The sequence below is a fragment of the Coccidioides immitis genome (genome assembly GCF_000149335.2).
Source record: "Coccidioides immitis RS genomic scaffold supercont3.5, whole genome shotgun sequence".
NCBI classification, from domain to species: Eukaryota; Fungi; Ascomycota; class Eurotiomycetes; order Onygenales; family Onygenaceae; genus Coccidioides; species Coccidioides immitis.
This window is the reverse complement of record NW_004504307.1, coordinates 2,910,318-2,929,516: the sequence shown is the minus strand read 5'-3', so window position 1 is coordinate 2,929,516 and position 19,199 is coordinate 2,910,318. Positions and strand designations below refer to the sequence as shown.

The following is a 19,199-nucleotide window of genomic DNA, read 5'->3' as shown; positions in this document are numbered from 1 at the left end:
CCACTCTTTACGCGAGATTTTATGATTTTATTGTTTGATATAGTATAATTCTATCATAGTGGAAAATTTTAATCGGTCTACAAGATGCTCATAGAACGTAAATAATCAACAGCTTTTCCACCTTTCACTCTTTTAACTATTACTTCTTTTTCTTAACTGGTGGGCTCAAATCCAACTCATCAGCCCGTCGCTTCACCTCAGCTATCGCACCGTCTCCATCGTCTCTTTCTGGATTTCGGAGCTGCCATCCAATCACCATTTCTAGTGCTTTAGACATCCACGGACCGGGCATCGCACCAAGGGCAGATGCAAGTTGGTGGCCATTGGCAAGTGGGCGAAGAGCATCCACATCAAGCATATTTTGCTCCTTAATATATAAGAGGAATTCGACATACTCAGAGAACACTTTAAGGGCCCAGTTAGTGCTGAATAAAGAAAAAACACAAGACGAAATCTCACCTTTGCCGGCTTCTTCTCCTTGCATGATTTCCAGTAGGACAGCTTGGATGAAACATAGCCGCCAGTCCGCACCCATTATTCGAATTGATCTCCCTATTCTCCAGCGTATATCAGGCAAGGTCTTGCCAAGTTCCCGATTTAAAAACGCTGATTTAAGATCGGAAACCATGCCGTAATGTTTGGCGCCAGACTTTAATATATCAACCGTTTTATTGTCAGCCCTAAGGCTGTCTCGAGCCACCATTGACGGTCTCGGTGGCAGCTCCTTTTTGTTAGGTGGAGGTTCTTTCTGAGGAACTACTGCCCAAGGGGATAATGCTGCCAGCATCCAGGAATGATATGTATCCTCCTCATGCCGGATAAGAATGCTGCGTAAAGTAGCTCGACTTTCTTGTGAAATGGTAACTTCATTATAATTATCATCTAGGATAGCCATGAGCGACTCGTATGCTCGGCTCCAAGACGACACGTCCACAACAACATCATCTTGATGATTTGCAAATATGGTGTCATATAGTCCAAGTCGCTCTATAATATGCAATGCCATGAGGGGATCAGGTCCTAGAATGAATTAGCCTAGGTAGGAGTGCGAAATAGCCCGAATAGCCTACCTTTGAGCATCTTTTCAACTTCAGCGCCAATTCTTTCCTGACTAATTTTTAACTTAAGAGCATCTTTGATATCATCGTGTTGCATGGATTCCTCTGTGTTCGGGTCGATTTTATATCCGAGCCTACTGGAAAAGCGGATTAATCGTAGCACACGCAGTGGATCATCTTTAAACGTTTGATATGGCTCAAGAGGTGTACGGATCAGATGCGCCCTTAAATCCGCTATACCTCTGCCGGTGAAATCTTCAACCGACGATGTATGAAGATTATAAAATAAAGCATTCACTGTAGCGTCGCGGCGAAGAGCGTCTTCTTCTGCAGTCCCAAATTCCATTTCCGGGTGCCGGCTGTGATCCGAATAGGTTTCTTTACGCAAATTCACCAGGTCAACTTCCAGCCCAAATATTTTGGTAGCCACAGTTTCCAAATGTTTCGATTTTTCCGGGTTTGCTTCAATCTTGTGAAGACCGCCTATGACGCTCTTGAGCGCATCATCCGAGTGGAAGCTCTTATACTTCTCCAGGTGCTCGGGATTATCGAGGTACTCTTTTAGTTCCACTCCAAACTTGTAGCCTGTCATCGTGCTAATGCCAACATCAATATCGTTACTATCCACTCCCAGCAGTTTATCCCTAACCCATCCACCCGTAAATCTGAGGACCACGTCCTGGGGAATGGATTTGTCGCCATTCTTGGCACCTTTCTGCTTGATATACTCGACAACATCGAGTAGAAGATGTCTCAGAGTCTTCTCGATTTGAGTAAGTTCAATTATCGGCAGAACGGGGGCCATGACGTCGGGTTCTATTGCCATAGGGGTGGTAGCAGAGCTGTAGGACGTTCGTCTCCGTTTGGCTGGTCGTTCACAAGATTGAGCTCTATGTGCGTTTGTGGGCATAGAATGAAAGGTGAAATATTGTCGTATACTCAGGCGATCGCGGCGGATACACGGAGTAGCTAGAAAAGAGGCAAAGTTGTTGCGGCTGCGCCGAATCGATGCGATTTGGAAGCGGGACGGGATGAGGACGGGGAGGGGTAGACGGACAGGCATTTACGGACAAGATGTGAAAAGCAGTGTGTTACATTTTGAGTCACAGTGACCGGAAAGAGATCTTCACAATTATTATTCTGTGAATGAAAAAGAACAGTAGGATGAAGTGTCATGCGAATCCCTCATTGATCGTCGTTGGGTTTTTGACTCAACACATCCGACCAACCAACCGACAACAACCTGACCTGACGCTTTATCACAGTCCAACAAACAGCTTCTGGTTCAACACCTATTCCCTATTTATTGCCCTCTGCTCCCTCTCCTGACGCCCATGCGAAGTAAAGGCTTTTCCCAATTTGTTTGAAACCCTTAGCTGTCCATGACATCACCAGACGATGTTCCACCCCTCAAGCCACCACCCTCGTTCTCCCCGGCCACTTCCATCCTCCCCTCGAAATCCCGGTATTCGGACAGTCTCCAGGACTCGCAGTCTCTAATACACTCCTTGTCTGAACCTTCCCTGGACCACCGCTCCCTCTCGGATCTCCAATCCGTCGCATCGTCGGAAGTCACATCTAGATCATCCTCACCAGACCGCAGACTCTCCCGCTCTACGTTACGTCTCTCGCGCTCAAGCACTGCTACGCCTCTAGGGTCCCAGATCGGTGGATCTGACGATGTGCGGTCGATAATAATACGTGCATTTTCACCGACAATTGGAGTTTGTGCGTCTCCAGACACAGATGCTCTGATCCAGCGAAAGGGATTCAAAGGCGGGTTTTTCGAGTTAATACGGCCCTTCGGGGAGCGGATTACGGGAAAAGTAGTCATTCGCGATGGCGTCGGTTCTAGTCGAACCTGGGACGATTTTGGGGTGCGATTTGCGGAGTTGAGTGGCCAGGATCCTGGCGGCCGGAAGGGCGGCGATGTTCCGGCTGCTGCTGCGCAACTGGAAGAAGTTCTAGAGAAGCATCTGGAATCCGCAGACCAGCCTTTGGATAGTTGGGTCCGTGGCAGTGATCCCAGCTCTAAAAGCTCCCCTCCACCGTCTCCCTTATACAAAGTTTTTCTCAGGCGACTACTCTCCTCCGTCTCCCAAACACCCCACGAAACTTTTACCCATGCCGTCGCTTGTGTGATAGCGATCAGTTCGCATACTCCGGCACCTCTTGAATCATTGCGCCAGCTCTATTCTCAGACCAGCCAGGGTGACAAGAAGCCTCCTCCATGGGTGCACCCGGAATATTTGCGATATTACGTCCTTGTCCACGATGAAGATAATGACGATATTGCCCAGTCAACTGCACTGTTTGATCAAATGAAGCGACATTTTGGGCTTCACTGCCATCTTTTGCGACTCAGGAGCAATCAATGTGTCCTAACAGACGATGATAGCACCATTTTTCCCACTCCAGAATGGTTAAGTCCCGTGGAAGATCTCATTTCTATGGGGAAGCAAGGTAATTTCGATATGGATATACCTAATTGAATCCTAGTGCTAAATCTCCAATAGAATCCTTGATTGACGTTGAAGCCGAACCCTCCTACCTGTTCGAATCTGATGTGACTGCAATAAAATCGTTCGTTCGTGAATTGGTCGCACAGTCTGTGATCCCTCATATGGAGAATCGCGTTGCGCTGTGGAATGACCAAGTTGCATCACGAAGACGAGGACTAAGTGGACGATTCATGTCGATATCTAAGCGGTGGGCTGGCTTTGGATCAGGTTCGAGGTCATCGGGATCACCATTTGGAGGCAGCTCATCCGGCAATTATGATTCTTACCAAGGATTCTACCAACCGGATTCTCCAGAAGCTATTTTGCGAAAAATGGCGGATTATTCATTTATGCTACGCGACTGGAAATTGGCTGCCTCTACGTACGATTTACTGAGGACGGACTTTAGCAATGATAAGGCATGGCTTTACCATGCTGGTGCCCATGAGATGTGTGCGGTGGCGACCTTACTCAACCCCTTATCTTCAACCAGCAAATCCAGGCTTGAGTCCATCGAACAGCTTTTGGAAACGGCTTGTTATTCGTATCTTACGAGATGTTCAGATCCCCAGAATACCCTTCGAACGGTCATACTGGGGGCAGAGCTTCTCAAATCGCGCGGTGGCATCGCTGCAGAGAGCGCAGCACGATGGTCGACGCGAGTCCTGGACATGGGCCTGCTAGGAAGCATTGGGCGACTCCTTCTATTTGAACGTGTCTCGGCTTGCTATGCTTCGAAAATAGCAACCCACGGCACGGGATGGGGCACACGGAGACGGAAAGCAGGAATGTGGTCTCTTTTCGCAGCCGAAGGATGGCTCAAACAAGGACAGGCCCGCCTTGCCTCCAGTGCTATGGAAGAAGCCGATCGCCAGTACAGCGATACTGTCGATGATGGGACGTTTCCTCTGCCTGAAATGCAACAGGTTGTCGATGATCTTCGCCTGGCCATAAAGGTTGGATGTCTCGAAGTCCGAGGGATGAATGGCGAGGGTGTAGAAACCCCCACCGAAGTTGGACCAGAAGAAACACGAGAGAACCTAGACTATCGTGGTCATGGCCACCGTAAATCGCTGATGGGTGGTACGAATCCACTCGAAGGCATCCCTACAGCTCCTCTTCGGCCCCTGAGCCCAGCTGAAGCCGCTGAACCCAATGATGATTTTGAATGAATTTAGGGCATGATTTTGATGCCCCCTTTTTTTTTTTCCCCTTTTCTTTTCGTTGTCGATATTTCCCCTAATTTCTTTTTCATAGATGAGTGTCGGTGATTTAAGGCGTTGGTTGTTAGCCGGGATCTGATTCGAAATGCCGGAAGATATCCAAAATATGTTTCGCTGCTGGTTACTATACTTTACTAGACATTGATTCAGGCTGGGCACATCCGAATGGGCAATCCTAAACTATGCGCCAACGTTTTTTATTCAAGGGACTCTTTTCCCATCTCTATACTTTAATTATCTGAAAGTTTGTATGATGTGACTTCAGGAGTCAAATAGATTTACGCTGCAATGAAAGTCCAAGTTCAAATCCTTTCCACTGTTCCAGCCAAAACCATCTGACCCCAGAAGTAGAGACCCCACCCCGTAGCAGACTGTAGCCACCAATTTCTCTCATTCTTGGGCCGTGACCATTTGCCAAACGCATCCTTCGCCACGAAAATATCACTGACAACAAACATCGCCGCTCCCAGCACCCGCTGGTGTTGCAGTGAAGGGACCGTGGAGACCGCAACCGCCAGCATTGAGCTGATGATGGCCGCGTATATCAGGACCAGGAACAGCATGTCCTTAGGGATAACGAGGTTGAGCGCATTGCTGCTCGCCGGCGATGGGTATATGACACCAAGCCATCTTGCGATCACCATCGTGGTGACGAATGTGATGGCAAACGATGGCCATGATATATCTTCCGGTGAGTTCTGGAGGAAGGCCAGGATGTAGGCTATATGCGCTGCTGCAAAAGCGACGACGCCGAGTTGAAAGGATATTGAAATTTTTGGTTCTTCCGGTTCAGTGGGATTGCTCCCGTTGTTCTTTTTCGCGGCTGGAGCGGGGCTTAGGCTGTAGTACTCATTTCGCGAAGGTATTAGGAGGAAGTCACCGAGGACGGAGAAGAGGAGGCCGTAGGTGACGAAAGTGTTGTACGGCGATGATTCGGCTGAGAGGTGGAGGAGCGGCGCGCCGACAAAGGCCGCCGAGGAGAGCATTTTAAACAGCGCATGGCCCGTGAGGAAAGAATTGGTCTCCGAAATAACCAGCAAAGGCAGGGAGACCAAGAGCAGATAGACTGCGGGAGCTGGTGGGAGACTGACAGCCATTGCGCCTTTCTCGTGGCTTTGTCAGGGCGCGATCAAGGAGGTCAATTTGATTTCAGAGGTCAGGAAGACCATTCCACGATATCGTCAGGAAAGGGGATCTGTGGGAGCAGGGAAGAGTGTTTGGTCCGTGGATTAAATGTCTCTATTTATTTAGGTTCTACTCCGTATTTCTCTCCGCTTCTTCTCCATTGCGCCGTCGTCTTGAGGGCGGACGGAATCACATGTGATCGCTTTCGAACTGGAGAGCCCCGAAAATCCACCCTTCAATCGCATTTATTGCACCGGCTCGACACTGCACTAAGCAGCTAGAAACTGGGAAAAGTGAAGCGTGTTGCATATGGGATATGAAAGAAGCCGGCCGAGCGTGTTCTGCTCGGCCTTGGAAGAGAGTCAGATGAGAACATCTCGAGCACAAAGAAAACAATGCAAAATTAGATGCTCTGGAAACTGAGGGTAAATTATTTGGCTTGGTTGAACATTCCTGGGCTTCAAGCTCATCAATTTGTTCTATGTCTTCTATCTAGAAAACACAACGGAAGGGCTCGGAATATCGAAATAGAGCTGCTTCGCAAAGAAACCCGGGCTTTTAATACCAGTGATGATTTTTAAACGGGCCCATAAACTCCTAGGCAGCACTCACCGACCATTTCTAAAATAACGGCGTTTATGACTGCAGGTTTTTCTTTTTACGTCTGATACCCATCTCCAGGAATGAGTGCGGTCATGACGACTCCTTGACACCTGGTGCGTGCGAATGAACTACCATGGCAGCTCTCACCTCCTTTGCTCCCTAGGAAGTGGCTCCAACGTTCACTAAGCCGATGGGAGCATTCTATCACAAACCTGGCAGCATGTCTTTACCGGTCGCATAACTCCGGGAATATTTGCCTCCAGCCCGAAACTTCTTTGCATCCGATCAGAGTGGTCTGCATATGAGATACTCATAGTGCACAGCCCGAACTTCCAGACGGAGATCTACTACTCCATGCCGGGTATCTCTCTGAAAAAGGGACTTTCGATGACATCCAGGCCGGTTAAATAGCCAGCCACACTATTACAAGGTAGTGATATGGGTTCTAAGGTCGCCTGATCAGGGTCTACGGGTCACCTTGAAAGTAAAACAATTTGGGAATTGGGCTTTCCAAGTTCCTTCTAGCCGGGATATTTGGACAGGCTCCTTGTTAGAGGATTTGGATACCTTATCAATGCATGGCCGAAATATCATCTCGATGCGAATAGTCTGGGAAGTATATTCCTACATATGGAATCGTGTAGAATAAAGCCCAGGTTGACTGTTTTCGGACACATCCATGCGGGATACGGACAAGAGACGGTAGTGTTTGACGACGTGGAGTATTTATATGGGGAATTGAGAGGCGGCGGATGGAAAGGATGCTTCCTGGTGAAGAGGACCTGGAGGGTTGTTGGCCGTAAAGTTCGTCGCCTGCTGTGTAGGTCTTCCGGTGGATGCCTCTCCTCCGCCATTCTAGAACCAGCAAAGAAAAACGCATTAACCAACCTAGTCAGCCAGACTGGTCCCAGTGCATGTCGTCGAGATGTACGGAGTAGACCCATAGACCGTCACGACATGGACGTTTCATTGCTTTTTGATAGAGTGATTGGCTGAGTTGTCATTTTTCCTGCGAAACCGAAGTCACCCAAATGCAAACAGGCCAAACACACCAAACAGAGCAAACTGCTGGACGCCTGGTCAACGTGCAAAAGCAACAAACATGCATCGCGCGCGAGGGAAGCATCGCCGATGACCTGGCACCGCTGAGCGAGAGAGCCGCCTGCCGTTCAACTGTCGATCCGGATCGCTTATTGGTTGACGGGTGGGATTCCTTGCCTTGTTGCTGCTGGTCTCCTTCTCTCCGACCGCTGAGAATGCGTTGCCAGCTGAATCTTTCACGTAAACAGGACGTCTGAATTTCACATACAAAAGACCAGAGCTATGAGTGATCTGCTCAACTTCATATTATCGAATGAAGCCTTCAAGAGGTATGGTATTATGCCTGGGATTTTCTTGGTCATAAAATTAAGAGCAGAATAACAATAGCTGATCCTGGAATAAATCAGGCGCCTGGGTTCCCTCTACTCTGATTTCCCTCTCCAGCAAGACCCGGACGGATATGCCATCAACATAGCAGCATGGCAAAAGGCTCTAGCCGATGCCACTCTGGCAGGGCTCATTCCAACACCCGTCAAAGGAGGGAAGCTAAATGTCACCGGTGGTGCGAAATCTCACCAGAGCAACTCCCTTGTGCTGAGCACGAGTAACACTCTAAGTGCGGCGTTGGAGACACGAGAATGGGGACGACCACTAGCTTTGCAAGCTGTGATTGTATGTGCCACTTTCCATTACTGCTATGCTCCCAGGATAGGGTTTTGACTAGGAATAGGATGAGTCCCTCCGAACAGGTAAAATGATTGCACTCCCAGAGTTTTTGAATAGTCCCACCAGCCCGTTCAAAAAAAGTTGGATTCGGTTACCGGCCGCGCCGTCTATATTCCAGATATTAGGATGGGGTGTGAAACAGGCTCGTGGCCTGATTGTTGGCACCGACTACGACCACGTTGAGAGCTCGAAGAATTTACAGGAACAAGATTTGGTATTAGTTGACAATCTCAAGGTACAGAAAGGATGCTCAAGGAGTGAAATTTTCTTATTTTTTTTTCCTTTTCTCTTTAGCTTACAAATGATCCAGGAAGCTGAGAAACGAATTACGAAAGAGGCGCCCGCTCACCATCAATCGGGAGTAGACAGAATTTATTCCAAAGAACTGTTTCGAGCCCGGTTCTCTTATCTCATAGGTGCAAATGCCGAGTTGTCCCCAACAGATCTTGAAGTGCTCCTGATCTTCCTATCGCGAGATCGAGGATCTATCCTATATGATGGAGAGGTATGCATATGCAACGTTGCATTCTCTGCGACTTTTAGCTAATTTTCAACTCGAGACAATAAAATTTAGAGAGACGAACGATAAAACCTTGCACATAACACACGAGGACAAGACCGTAGCATCGCTCAAGATGTTAATTTCTAATATAACAGTCCAAATAGCGAGTCTAGATGCAAAAATTCGAGAACTCACGCTTGCCGCTCAGAACGCTCTCAAAAACAAAAATCGAATTTTAGCTCTATCTGCTCTCCGTTCTAAAAAATTAGCGGAGCGGAACCTGCAGCAGAGATCGGACACATTGTACCAGTTAGAAGAAGTTTATACAAAAATCGAGCAAGCTGTGGGCCAAGTGGATATCATAAGAGTTATGGAAGCCAGCACAGGTGTCCTCCGAGGACTGAATGAGCAGGTTGGAGGTGTTGAGAAGGTTGAAGATGTGGTCGAAGAGCTACGGAAGGAGATGGCGAATGTTGACGAGGTTGGCAACATAATGAACGAGGCTGCTCCAGTGATCGATGAGGGTGAACTTGATGATGAGCTGGAAGCAATGGAGGCACAAGAGGAAGAGGCCCGTCAAGAGAAGGAAGCGAAAGCCACCAGAGAGAAACTGGCGGAGTTGGACAAGTTAAAACTCCTTGGACCCGAAGAAAGGGCAAAGGTACAATCTACTGCCATATCGAACGCGGAACTGGAGGAGAGCATTAACAAGCTTTCCCAGATGTCGATTAACGACAGTGGTTTGAAAAGCAGTGAAGAAACAAGGGTGCATGCCGACTGATCACCCAATGCTGTGCAATGGCCCGTTCGTTGGTAAGTGCACGGCTTGACGGCGTAGAGGGAGATCGTCGAAATGCTCCCTTGATCATTTGATCATGCGGTAGTGTCTTCAACGACAATTCTCTGACTTCCGCCCTCAATTCCAGGTTGGGAGTCGAGACCGCTATCCGCAGGGGTATGATGGTCTATCTTATCAGGACTCTCGTTACCCTGGGCATTGCTATCTCCAATCTGAGCATCTTGGGGATCTGCGGTCTCCGTCGAAAGTTGTTTACTTGCTGGAAGCGATTCAGAGGCGGGAGCAACCCGCGATTCACGTTTCTTTTGAGCGCTCTCAATAAGCTTCCTGAAATCGTCTCCATGTGCAGCTGACCAGGCAGCTCCATCAAAGTCCTTTTTCATGATGGAGTTCGTCTGATCTCTGGATCGTATCCCCTGAGTCTGCTCCCAAATATCCAATTCACGGAGCAATTCTTGTTTGGATCTGGGGCTCTTGGAATCACAGTTGGCATTCCACAGATTCAGCCATTCGGTGTGCCGTTTTTGGAGAAGTATTCTTGGCCCGAACTCGGGGATTCCGAGTTCTCTCAACTTTCTCCGCATGTCAGTGTCTTTCATCACAGAATAATTAATCGTAGGGAGGCGTTCTGGGGGTTTGTTGGAGGACGGGGTTTTGCGGGGACTGGAAAGAGAAAAGATACTACATCATCGTTAACCAGGAGTGAAATAATGGTGTGGAATCGGTTCGTACCGATTGGGCTGTGGCTCCTTTTGTGACGAAGGGCCAGGGCATCTGTTAAGATGTGGGAATACTGCTTCCTCTTTCATCCTTCGGTTGCAGATTGGGCATGCAACGAGGCCATCATCTAATAAGTTGTTAGATAAGACAAACGAACTACCAGAAGCATGCACAGTACCAGGCTGATAATCATCATCCTCGCTATTATCAATGACCATTGGAGTGCTAGATGTAGATAATGCTCCATTATTTCGCCACGCGCTTTGCGATCGAGTTTTCGGAGGGCTCCTCCCGTTCTCTTGTGAAGTCGCATCTTGCATCTCCTCTATTCTCCGTTTTTTCGGGATCCTAGCCTCTCTACTATCGCTGTTGGGTCCCGCCGAAAGATTCCTTGCAAATCCTAGAAGATCCCCTCGCACTTGTCTGAACGAATCAACCACTTCGTCCACCGCCCAATTTTGTCGCAGCTTCACAGCCTGGTCATCTGCTCTGCAAGTGGGACACTTCCCGTCAGCGGATAGACATCGTCGTATGCATATTGAGCAGAACGTGTGGCAACACGATGTTGTCACGGGGTTCTTGAAGAGGTCTTTGCAGACCTGGCAGCGGAGGGCGGATTCGACGCGAGAGAGGCCGGAAAGGGGAGTGCTGAGCCAATCTGTTGAGTCGGGGATATCGAAAACCGGCTCCATGGGGCGTATGTACTTTCCTGAAAGGCGCGATTGGAAAGAAGAAATTAAGACTACTATTTAACCTAGCAAAGCTAACCGTGAGGGAGAGAGCTTCACTTGTCTGGTGAGCCTTTGTGAAGAATTGCGTAGTGGGTGATGGAGATCGGCATTGATATTGAGGAACGCCAAGAATGCTGACTGAGAACGCGTTAAATGGGATTCCACACGCGTTGGATGCTGCCGTGAATGCTCACTGGCAGCGCTTCACCCCGTCACAGCTAGGATAAACGATCATTGTCGAGTTTATAGACTGATGGCGTCCAACTACAAAAGGTATTTAGCGGAGAAGGTTATCAGTGACCAGGAGCATGTGAGTAACATTCAGTTTGCCTTTAACTTGACCTGAGCTTTCTGCTGACCTGTGCCCCAAGGTGACATATCGCGCTCTGAGCAGGGCACTGAATGTCCACTGCAATCATGCCAAGAGGTATTTTTGTTCGATCTTAATAGATGCTGGAGACACATATATCTTAGGACTAACTTTTGAAAATAGAATGCTCTATGAGTTTCACAGACATGAAAACTCCAAAAAGCCAAAGTCTGTCAATGCAACATATCTCCTAACCGGAGTACTTGCAAAGCAAAACGGCCGGCCAGGCAGAGGGACTTTAAGGGATGGCGATGATGAGATTATGCAGAGCAGCCCATTTGTGAGCAGCCAGGTTGCTCCGGACGATGCATCAAGCGAAGAAGAGATACCCGTAACATCGGTCTTATTGGTGAGAGAAGATGAGCTAGAAGGTAATCATTTTCTCGGATAACATGAACGGGACATTTTAAGGGAATCATCAGTATTCTAACGATACTATTAGATGCGAAACGCAGATTCATGACTCTATACTCTATATTCATCTACAGCGTTCAGCCTACGTCGCCTACAGACCTAAACGTTTTAGCTGACATAACTTCCCTTGTATCCACAAAGGACCCGTTACAGTATGGTCCGGGGTACGGTATGATACAGAATAAGAACGTTAAGGCATGGGCGATCCTAATATTTATACCTATAGCATATGCTAACACCAATTCTAGCGAAGAACTGGTCCTATACCGCCCCCCGCATCTATACCAAGCCCTACGAAGCCAAAGGCCCCAAAGGTAGCTCCTATAAAACAGGAAGATAAGCCCCAGACGCAAAAAGAGGACACAAAAGCCGAAGCAAAGGTAGAAATCCAGGCACGGCCTACTTCACGGCAATCTTCAGCGTCCCAGACCTCAGCAAGGCCTTCGCAAAGACCAAGTTCGGCAAAACCCCCGGGTTCAGATTTATTCAAGGCTTTTGCTAAAGCGAAACCCAAAGCCAAGAAAGAAGAAGCGCCCAGTGTTTCTGGAGTGGAATCCGTATGTGGCCAAAATCTACACTATTTCATACGTGTCTCTACATACTAAATCATGAATAGGGTGATCCAAGTGGCGTCGAAGACGGTATGCACAATATCCTACAGTGTCTTATTCAACTGTTTTGCTTACATGTCATAGTTGTCATGGACGATGATTCTGAAGAAGAGCGCGAAGATCTGTTCCTCGATTCTGGAAAGCGAACCAGCAACAAAGACCGTGAATCAAGAAAGGAGCGAGAGGAGAAGCTCCGGAAAATGATGGAAGGTAGGAAATGGATTGTTGGTACCGCGTAAAGCATGAGCTGACCACCCCCAGATGACGATGATGATGAAATGCCAGATGCACCAAAAAGCGCGCCGGAAGAATCCGCTTCTGTAGCGGAAGAGACAACTGAGGCAGAGAAACCGAAGACGGAGACATCAGAACCCCCCGAACCAGCACCTGAACCGGTCAAAACCACCAATGGCCGGCGGAGAGGAAAACGTCAAGTCCCAAAAAGGAAAAAGTACAAGGATGCAGATGGTTATCTGGTCACAAAAGAAGTGCTCGAATGGGAATCATTTTCTGAAGACGAGACTGAGCCGCCGAAGAAAAGGCTTCCTCCAGTGTCAACTGCCAAGTCGACGAAGGGATCTCAAAAGACTGGTCAGGGAAGTATCATGTCGTTCTTTGGCAAGAAATGACATGCGAACTCTGCATAGGATGTAATGCAAGGCGCATCTGCTGTGCGACAATGATATCCAGGTCATCCTCATTAACTTCGCGCATCTGGGAGATTCTAGACCTTCGCGCTACTTACGATAAAATGTTTCAGCCCCCGACTGAAATGTTGACTGTAGTATTACGTAGCTGGGCATAGTCGCAAGTAAATACAGAAGTGGCAGCATGCTGTAGAATCGTTTTTTCAGCCTGGATGGCACCCTTCCGATTGACTTTTATGCCCCGTAGTTACTCCGCAACCACTCCACGGCCGAAACATGGTTCGCCATGTCTAAGACGTAGGCGCATGGGCCTACTTTGACCAGGGCAGCCACTGCCGAGAATGATCGACGGTGTCTGCATAACAGCAGCCGGAAGAAGCTTCACACTTCCACCACAGCGCGCAGGTGACCTGAGTCCCCGGTGGTATAGAAGGTCGCCATAATTATCTGACCCTATGACACCGCTCTGGTTGAAAACGATGAGCATCACTTCGACCTACTCTCGAGTTGAGTTACATAGTTACTGGATGACCGAGCGAATCATCCCGGCCCGTCGTATCAGTCAACTCGAGGCGATAGCCCGCACCCAGCCATGAAACTTTCATTGAAACTCGTCGCTCTCCTTACGGCCGCGCTCTGTAGCCGCGTTGTCACTGGTACGGAGCCACCGTTAGAAGACGAACCAGATGACCTCGCGGAAGCTTGCCCGGACTACACAGAATACGCCGCAGAGAGACAGTAAGTGCCCTGGCTTGTGTTCTTTTCGCGGATTTCACCCGTACAGGTGCTAAAGATATATTCTATCTTTTCTTCAGTCCTCCATACAGTGAGGGTCCACTCAAGCTTCCCTTCCAGCGCCCCGCCGAAGTCTGTCGGACCTTCTCGTCACCATATGTCGAGAAAGTGATCGAGGACGTAACTTCTCGCATGGTCGACAAGGACCTTGCCCGAATCTTCCAAAATGCATTCCCCAACACGCTGGACACAACGGTGAAATGGCACATTAATGGCAGCGAGGAAGCGAAGAAGTCGAAAAAGTCGAAAAAAAAGAAGGGCGCCAACCCTGCAGCATGGGAAGGCCCGCAGTCCTTTATCGTGACGGGAGACATAAACGCTGAGTGGCTTCGGGATTCGACGAACCAGCTGGCCCAATACCAGGTCCTGTCGAAGAAGGACCCCAATATCAAAAATCTCATCCTCGGGGCCATAAACACCCAGGCAGAGTTTGTGATTCAATCGCCGTATTGCAACGCTTTCCAACCACCGCCTGCGAGTCGGTTACCGCCCACAAATAACGGCCAAGAAGATTCTGTCCACCCCGTTTACGAGCCGACCGTCGTGTTTGAATGTAAATATGAGCTTGATTCCCTCGCCAATTTCCTTTCTCTAGGAAACCAATTCTACGAGCATAGTGGATCGAGTGCTTTCCTCACGGGAAGATGGTACCAGGCACTTGATACGGTGTTGAACGTGATTCAGGCACAGTCTGAATCCACGTTCGATGAGTATGGGAGTTATGTGCGCAATGAATATACCTTTCAACGAACGACTGATATTGGAACGGAGACGTTGAATTTAGGCGGAATCGGAAATCCGTTGAATAACGAGACCGGCCTGGTCCGCAGTGCTTTCCGCCCCAGCGATGATGCAACCATCATGGGATTCTTCATTCCCGCAAACGCCATGATGGCCGTGGAACTAAAGCGAACCGCAAATGTGCTTCAGGAAACTGGCGGAAACGCAGAACTCGTTGACAGACTCCGTGGCCTCTCTAAGAGGATCGAGCAAGGAGTGTGGGAGCATGGAGTGGTTACCCACAAAAAATATGGCGAGGTATTCGCCTTTGAGGTCGATGGCTACGGCTCTTATGTTTTAATGGATGACGCAAATCTCCCGTCATTGCTTGCCCTTCCTTTGCTAGGCTTTGTGAAGGAAGACGACAAGGTCTACCAGAATACGAGAAGAATGATATTATCCAAGTGCGGGAACCCATACTATTTGGTAGGATCTGCCTTCCATGGTATAGGCGGCCCACACAGTAAGTCTCCTTTCCGGCATCATTCCATAATCCACGCATAGGCTGATATAATATGGTAGTTGGCGTTAAAAACGCCTGGCCCATGTCTGTCCTTGTCCGCGCTCGCACGGCACAGTCAGATGAGGAGATCATGGAATCCATCAATATGGTCCGAGACTCCAGCCTTTTGGGCCTGATCCATGAGAGCGTCAATGTAAATCGAATCCAGCAATATACTCGCAGCTGGTTCGCATGGGCGAATAGTGTTTTCGCCCAAACCATCCTCGATCTTGCAGAAAGGAAGCCTCATCTGCTCTTTGGCGAGAACGCCAGGCCGTACAAGGTAGCCGATGTCGAGCTTTAATCGAATGGTACTATTGGGGAATTTTGGTCGTTTGCTCTTTGTATATATGCTTGGTTTTTTTTCGCGATGGCGAAGTCTTGCTTTTTGTGTCCTCCATACTAATTCATTCCTCCCTGACCGTCGATGCTACATTTCCTTTTGACGACGGACTTGCCCGGGCGTTCCACATATTTACTTCCAGCCTTCAATACCCTTTACATAGGCACTTAGCATTAGATGGGAATGCATGTATTAATTTATACTCTGCGAAGTCCTCCGTACAATGATGTTGTCGCGAAGTCCCATCTCGCACCGTCGTCGATAAGATTTGTGACGCACGGACCACCCGCATGTCAACATTTTTTGAGCCCATGTTCTCCAGCGGGCGAACTGGTCAACACAAAAACAACCAATTTGCACATAACGATAATGACGACGCGTAAACGGACAGATTTTTGGGACATTCCGTCCGACGAGGAAGATAACGATGTCGGCTACGATTCCGAAGCCGCCCAGGAATCAAAAGGCAGAAGCAGCGTATCGAAATCTACGACGGCGCCATCGAGGTTGCGGCGGCCGTCTAAACGAAGAAAACTCTCTATTACCGAACATGGGGGGGGAAGTGACAATGGATCTGGATCGGAGAGTGAAGACGAGGGGATAGACACTGAGTCGGATGAGCCGGAACAAGAAGAACAAATCGAAGAGGGAGAGCAAGAAGACGAAGAAGCAGAATCACCGATCGAGCCCACCAGCAAATCCACACCGGCAGCAACAGCAACCACTACAACCTCATCTACAGACATCGATACAACTACTTCGACGGCGTCTAATCCAAAATTAAAACCCAAAAAGAACAAAACTGGCGTTATCTACTTCTCCTCGCTCCCGCCATACCTCAAACCATTCGCTTTAAAATCCCTACTCATAGCCCGCGGTTTCGGACCTATAACCAAGATCTTTCTTACTCCATCTGTGCAATCTAGCAGCGCCGGGAAACGAAGCAACAAGCGCCGCATGTACTCAGATGGCTGGGTAGAATTCGCATCCAAACGCACAGCGAAGATTTGCGCCGAGACGCTCAACGCCACGATCGTGGGCGGTAAGAAGGGCGGGTGGTATCATGATGATGTGTGGAATATGAAGTACCTGCGGGGATTCAAGTGGGCGGATTTGATGGAGCAGGTGCAGCGGGAGAGAAAGGAGACGGAGGCTAGGAGGAGAGTTGAAGACGCGAAGGCAAGGAAGGAGGAGAAGGTGTTTTTGGCTGGGGTGGAGAAGGGCAAGGTTTTTGAAGGGATAAGGAAGAAAAGAGAGGAGAAAGAGAAAAAGCTGCGTGCTGGCGGCGAGGGAGATATGGGGGATGGGGGTAAGGTTAGCTTGGACAAGCCAAGGAGAGTGTTTAGGCAGAATGAGGTTCGGGATAGGGAGAAGGACGGAGTGAGAAAGGAGCGCAAGGTAGATGAGGATGTCCAGAGGGTGCTTGCGAAGATTTTCTGAATTTAATGGGAGACAAATACAAGAATGACTGGCATTGGGTTGGCATATTTTGCTTTAAATAGACATGGGATATCCAAGATGTCGGGGGAGCGTTTTTGCAAGATCTTCAAATATATGGATTATATACCATTATTTCATTACATCTGCTTTTGGTTAATTTTCCGGGCCCAGGTTACATCACCAAAGCGAGAGACATTGCGTCTCAAGTTCCCAAACGCCTGCAGGAATCCCGAAGAGAAAATAAAAAATCACTTATTGACCATCCTCCATATTGAGCTCCTCGAACTCATCTAGCAACTCATCCATATTGATCTTAGGAACGTCATCATCATCACTGTCATCATCAACATTCATTTCGACACCATCCATCTGATCGGCATGGGCCCTTGGTTTCTGCTGGGCCTTGTACAATGCCAACGTACTCCTTAGCTCCGTATCCTCCTCGATATCACGCAAGAACATCTCGAAATCTTCCTCCAAGCGATCCTTGCCTTGCTGCCTGGACGAGGCTGACGGATGATCCTCCTCCTCACGGTCCAAGCGCTTCAAACGCCAGTTGCGAGACTTGTGCTTCTTCTTTCTGGCGTAGTATTTCTTGACTAGAACAACATCAGGGATCGTGGAGCTGTATGTACCACTTTGCTCCAAGGCCTCGAAGTTTTCGTCGTTGAAATTGGTTCCTGTCAAATGATATCCCATGACTGAGTCCCCGGGGTGGAGTACGCCACCAAGATGCGTGCGAGTGAAATATGTAGTATCATTTACACCCAGGTCTGAAGCGCGTGCTACTGTGGCCTCTGCAAGATAGAAACGGCCACTGGAATGACCAATGGGCTCGATATCCATGACGATAAATTCCACCAGTTCTTGGACATCGGCCAGGTTCTTAAACGGCGATCTCCAGTATATGGGCGAAGGAATATCGGCAATTTGGAGGGTATTTGGATCGAGAAGATTCACAGAGGTTCCGACTCGATAACAGAGAGTCAGAGGTGAAATATTTCCCAACGACCTCGCAAGCTTTATCGGAAGCGCAACGAGATCATCTTTGCAGATAGGTATTAATTCAACCGAAAATGAGATCTTGTAAGACTTCGTTGACGTGTGAACATCCATAGAAATCAACTGCTGGGACTTTTTAACCCGAACCGGGGCAACTGACGATAGGAAATCAACAAGCCTCTCTGCGTGATTCCTTTGGGAAAAGAAGAAATCTAATCCGTCTTTAACTTCTTTGATATTTATCGTATCTTTGTGAGCACCGTGTTTGAGAATGAGCTGTTCCAGGTGCAGGAAAGTTCTCTTGTGAGGCACTTTCTGTCGAACCTGGACGGAAGCACGCCAGGTATTAGCCGTATACGACTTCGCGCATTCCGGGCACTGTTGAGAGGCGACAACGTATTCAACCTCAAACGTTTGTTGTAAAATTGTTCCCTGGAAAACTTCTTGTTGAATTGTTATCTTGACCTTGATTCGTTTCGAGTGGGGTTCCGTCCATAAGAAGCTGGCGTCGATGATTCGGACCTTCGATAGGCCTCGCAATTTTCGAAGACATAGAGCCAGTAGCTCCCTCGATTCTAAAGCGGCACTGATCCATTGACTCGGTGGTTGTAGCCATCGTTCGCAGTCTTTGCACATGTGCAATGTAGCCTCACGCTGGATCCCCTCGGATATATCGATTGTGAGCTTGATACAATCCTCACAAAGCGCACCAGCCGCCGTTGTCCCGTCTATAGGTGCGCCGCAGTTGCAGCAAAGAATACTACATACGTTAGCATGGCAAGACTCTTCACAGCTGAAGGAGTGAGTTTAAGAGCACATACGTTGCGGCCTGCTGTTGCGGCTGAAACGAAACCGGCTCAAACGAGACCGGAGCGTCCAGGTCCATCGACATTTTGAGGAGCTCGATCCCTGGTCAATCTGGTGACGAAAATAGCTCTCCGAAACACAGAGAGATTGGACAGCCCTAACTGGAAACTCCTCCCGACGGTCCAGCACCCGGAGGATTCGATCTGAAGATGCACTTCCGAGCGAGGGTTGGGAGGGGCAAAATGTTTCTGCAGCGAACGAATTCGCTATCAAAATTCTTATCGGCAGCTGTTTGCCCTGTTTGCACCTCCAATTAATAATCAAAATAAACTTGTGCCAAGAACGCTGAGTCAGCATTTCTTTGTCCAGCCATCCGAAGAGGGCAAGTACCTGGACTTTAAAAAAAACCTTTTTTCTTCGGCCGCTGCGACTCTCTCTCTCGCTCTGCCGCCTTCACCT

General features: G+C 48.6%; 9 protein-coding genes across 9 annotated transcripts; 5 read left to right on the top strand and 4 right to left on the bottom strand.

Moving 5' to 3' along the window:
• Nucleotides 1–29: 29 nt before the first annotated feature.
• CIMG_09458 (poly(A) polymerase) lies at nucleotides 30–2,375 on the bottom strand. Its single transcript, XM_001239836.2, has 3 exons — nucleotides 1,071–2,375; nucleotides 460–1,020; nucleotides 30–405 (listed from the first exon to the last, which is right to left on the bottom strand). Exons 1-3 carry the CDS (start codon nucleotides 2,119–2,121, stop codon nucleotides 140–142), a joined length of 1,878 nt encoding a protein of 625 aa, XP_001239837.1. The 5' UTR covers nucleotides 2,122–2,375; the 3' UTR covers nucleotides 30–139.
• On the top strand, nucleotides 2,170–5,094 carry CIMG_09457 (uncharacterized protein). Its single transcript, XM_001239835.2, has 2 exons — nucleotides 2,170–3,521; nucleotides 3,575–5,094. The coding sequence occupies exons 1-2, from the start codon at nucleotides 2,441–2,443 to the stop codon at nucleotides 4,729–4,731; spliced, it is 2,238 nt and encodes a 745-aa protein (XP_001239836.1). The 5' UTR covers nucleotides 2,170–2,440; the 3' UTR covers nucleotides 4,732–5,094.
• Nucleotides 4,928–5,972, bottom strand: CIMG_09456 (YhhN domain-containing protein). Its single transcript, XM_001239834.2, has one exon. It carries the CDS (start codon nucleotides 5,877–5,879, stop codon nucleotides 5,085–5,087), a length of 795 nt encoding a protein of 264 aa, XP_001239835.1. The 5' UTR covers nucleotides 5,880–5,972; the 3' UTR covers nucleotides 4,928–5,084.
• Nucleotides 5,973–7,541: 1,569 nt separating this feature from the next.
• Nucleotides 7,542–9,668, top strand: CIMG_09455 (SNF7 family protein; the record flags this gene model as incomplete). The annotated part of the gene is made up of 6 exons (XM_001239833.2): nucleotides 7,542–7,714; nucleotides 7,800–7,880; nucleotides 7,959–8,223; nucleotides 8,282–8,512; nucleotides 8,588–8,782; nucleotides 8,838–9,668. The coding sequence occupies 6 exons, from the start codon at nucleotides 7,542–7,544 to the stop codon at nucleotides 9,558–9,560; spliced, it is 1,668 nt and encodes a 555-aa protein (XP_001239834.2). The 3' UTR covers nucleotides 9,561–9,668.
• Nucleotides 9,370–11,092, bottom strand: CIMG_09454 (DNA repair protein rad18). Its single transcript, XM_001239832.2, has 3 exons — nucleotides 10,477–11,092; nucleotides 10,311–10,425; nucleotides 9,370–10,259 (listed from the first exon to the last, which is right to left on the bottom strand). The coding sequence occupies exons 1-3, from the start codon at nucleotides 10,988–10,990 to the stop codon at nucleotides 9,653–9,655; spliced, it is 1,236 nt and encodes a 411-aa protein (XP_001239833.2). The 5' UTR covers nucleotides 10,991–11,092; the 3' UTR covers nucleotides 9,370–9,652.
• Nucleotides 11,093–11,230: 138 nt separating this feature from the next.
• Nucleotides 11,231–13,053, top strand: CIMG_09453 (DNA polymerase delta subunit 3; the record flags this gene model as incomplete). Its single annotated transcript, XM_001239831.2, has 8 exons — nucleotides 11,231–11,339; nucleotides 11,401–11,456; nucleotides 11,523–11,770; nucleotides 11,842–12,008; nucleotides 12,062–12,370; nucleotides 12,430–12,454; nucleotides 12,509–12,634; nucleotides 12,686–13,053. The coding sequence occupies exons 1-8, from the start codon at nucleotides 11,283–11,285 to the stop codon at nucleotides 13,051–13,053; spliced, it is 1,356 nt and encodes a 451-aa protein (XP_001239832.2). The 5' UTR covers nucleotides 11,231–11,282.
• A 393-nt stretch (nucleotides 13,054–13,446) lies between these two features.
• CIMG_09452 (uncharacterized protein) lies at nucleotides 13,447–15,692 on the top strand. Its single transcript, XM_001239830.2, has 3 exons — nucleotides 13,447–13,809; nucleotides 13,887–15,109; nucleotides 15,169–15,692. Exons 1-3 carry the CDS (start codon nucleotides 13,664–13,666, stop codon nucleotides 15,450–15,452), a joined length of 1,653 nt encoding a protein of 550 aa, XP_001239831.1. The 5' UTR covers nucleotides 13,447–13,663; the 3' UTR covers nucleotides 15,453–15,692.
• A 150-nt stretch (nucleotides 15,693–15,842) lies between these two features.
• On the top strand, nucleotides 15,843–17,063 carry CIMG_09451 (pre-rRNA-processing protein ESF2). Its single transcript, XM_001239829.2, has one exon. It carries the CDS (start codon nucleotides 15,861–15,863, stop codon nucleotides 16,929–16,931), a length of 1,071 nt encoding a protein of 356 aa, XP_001239830.1. The 5' UTR covers nucleotides 15,843–15,860; the 3' UTR covers nucleotides 16,932–17,063.
• CIMG_09450 (60S ribosomal export protein NMD3) lies at nucleotides 17,035–18,949 on the bottom strand. The gene is made up of 2 exons (XM_001239828.2): nucleotides 18,755–18,949; nucleotides 17,035–18,693 (listed from the first exon to the last, which is right to left on the bottom strand). The coding sequence occupies exons 1-2, from the start codon at nucleotides 18,823–18,825 to the stop codon at nucleotides 17,184–17,186; spliced, it is 1,581 nt and encodes a 526-aa protein (XP_001239829.1). The 5' UTR covers nucleotides 18,826–18,949; the 3' UTR covers nucleotides 17,035–17,183.
• Between the last annotated feature and the right edge of the window lie 250 nt (nucleotides 18,950–19,199).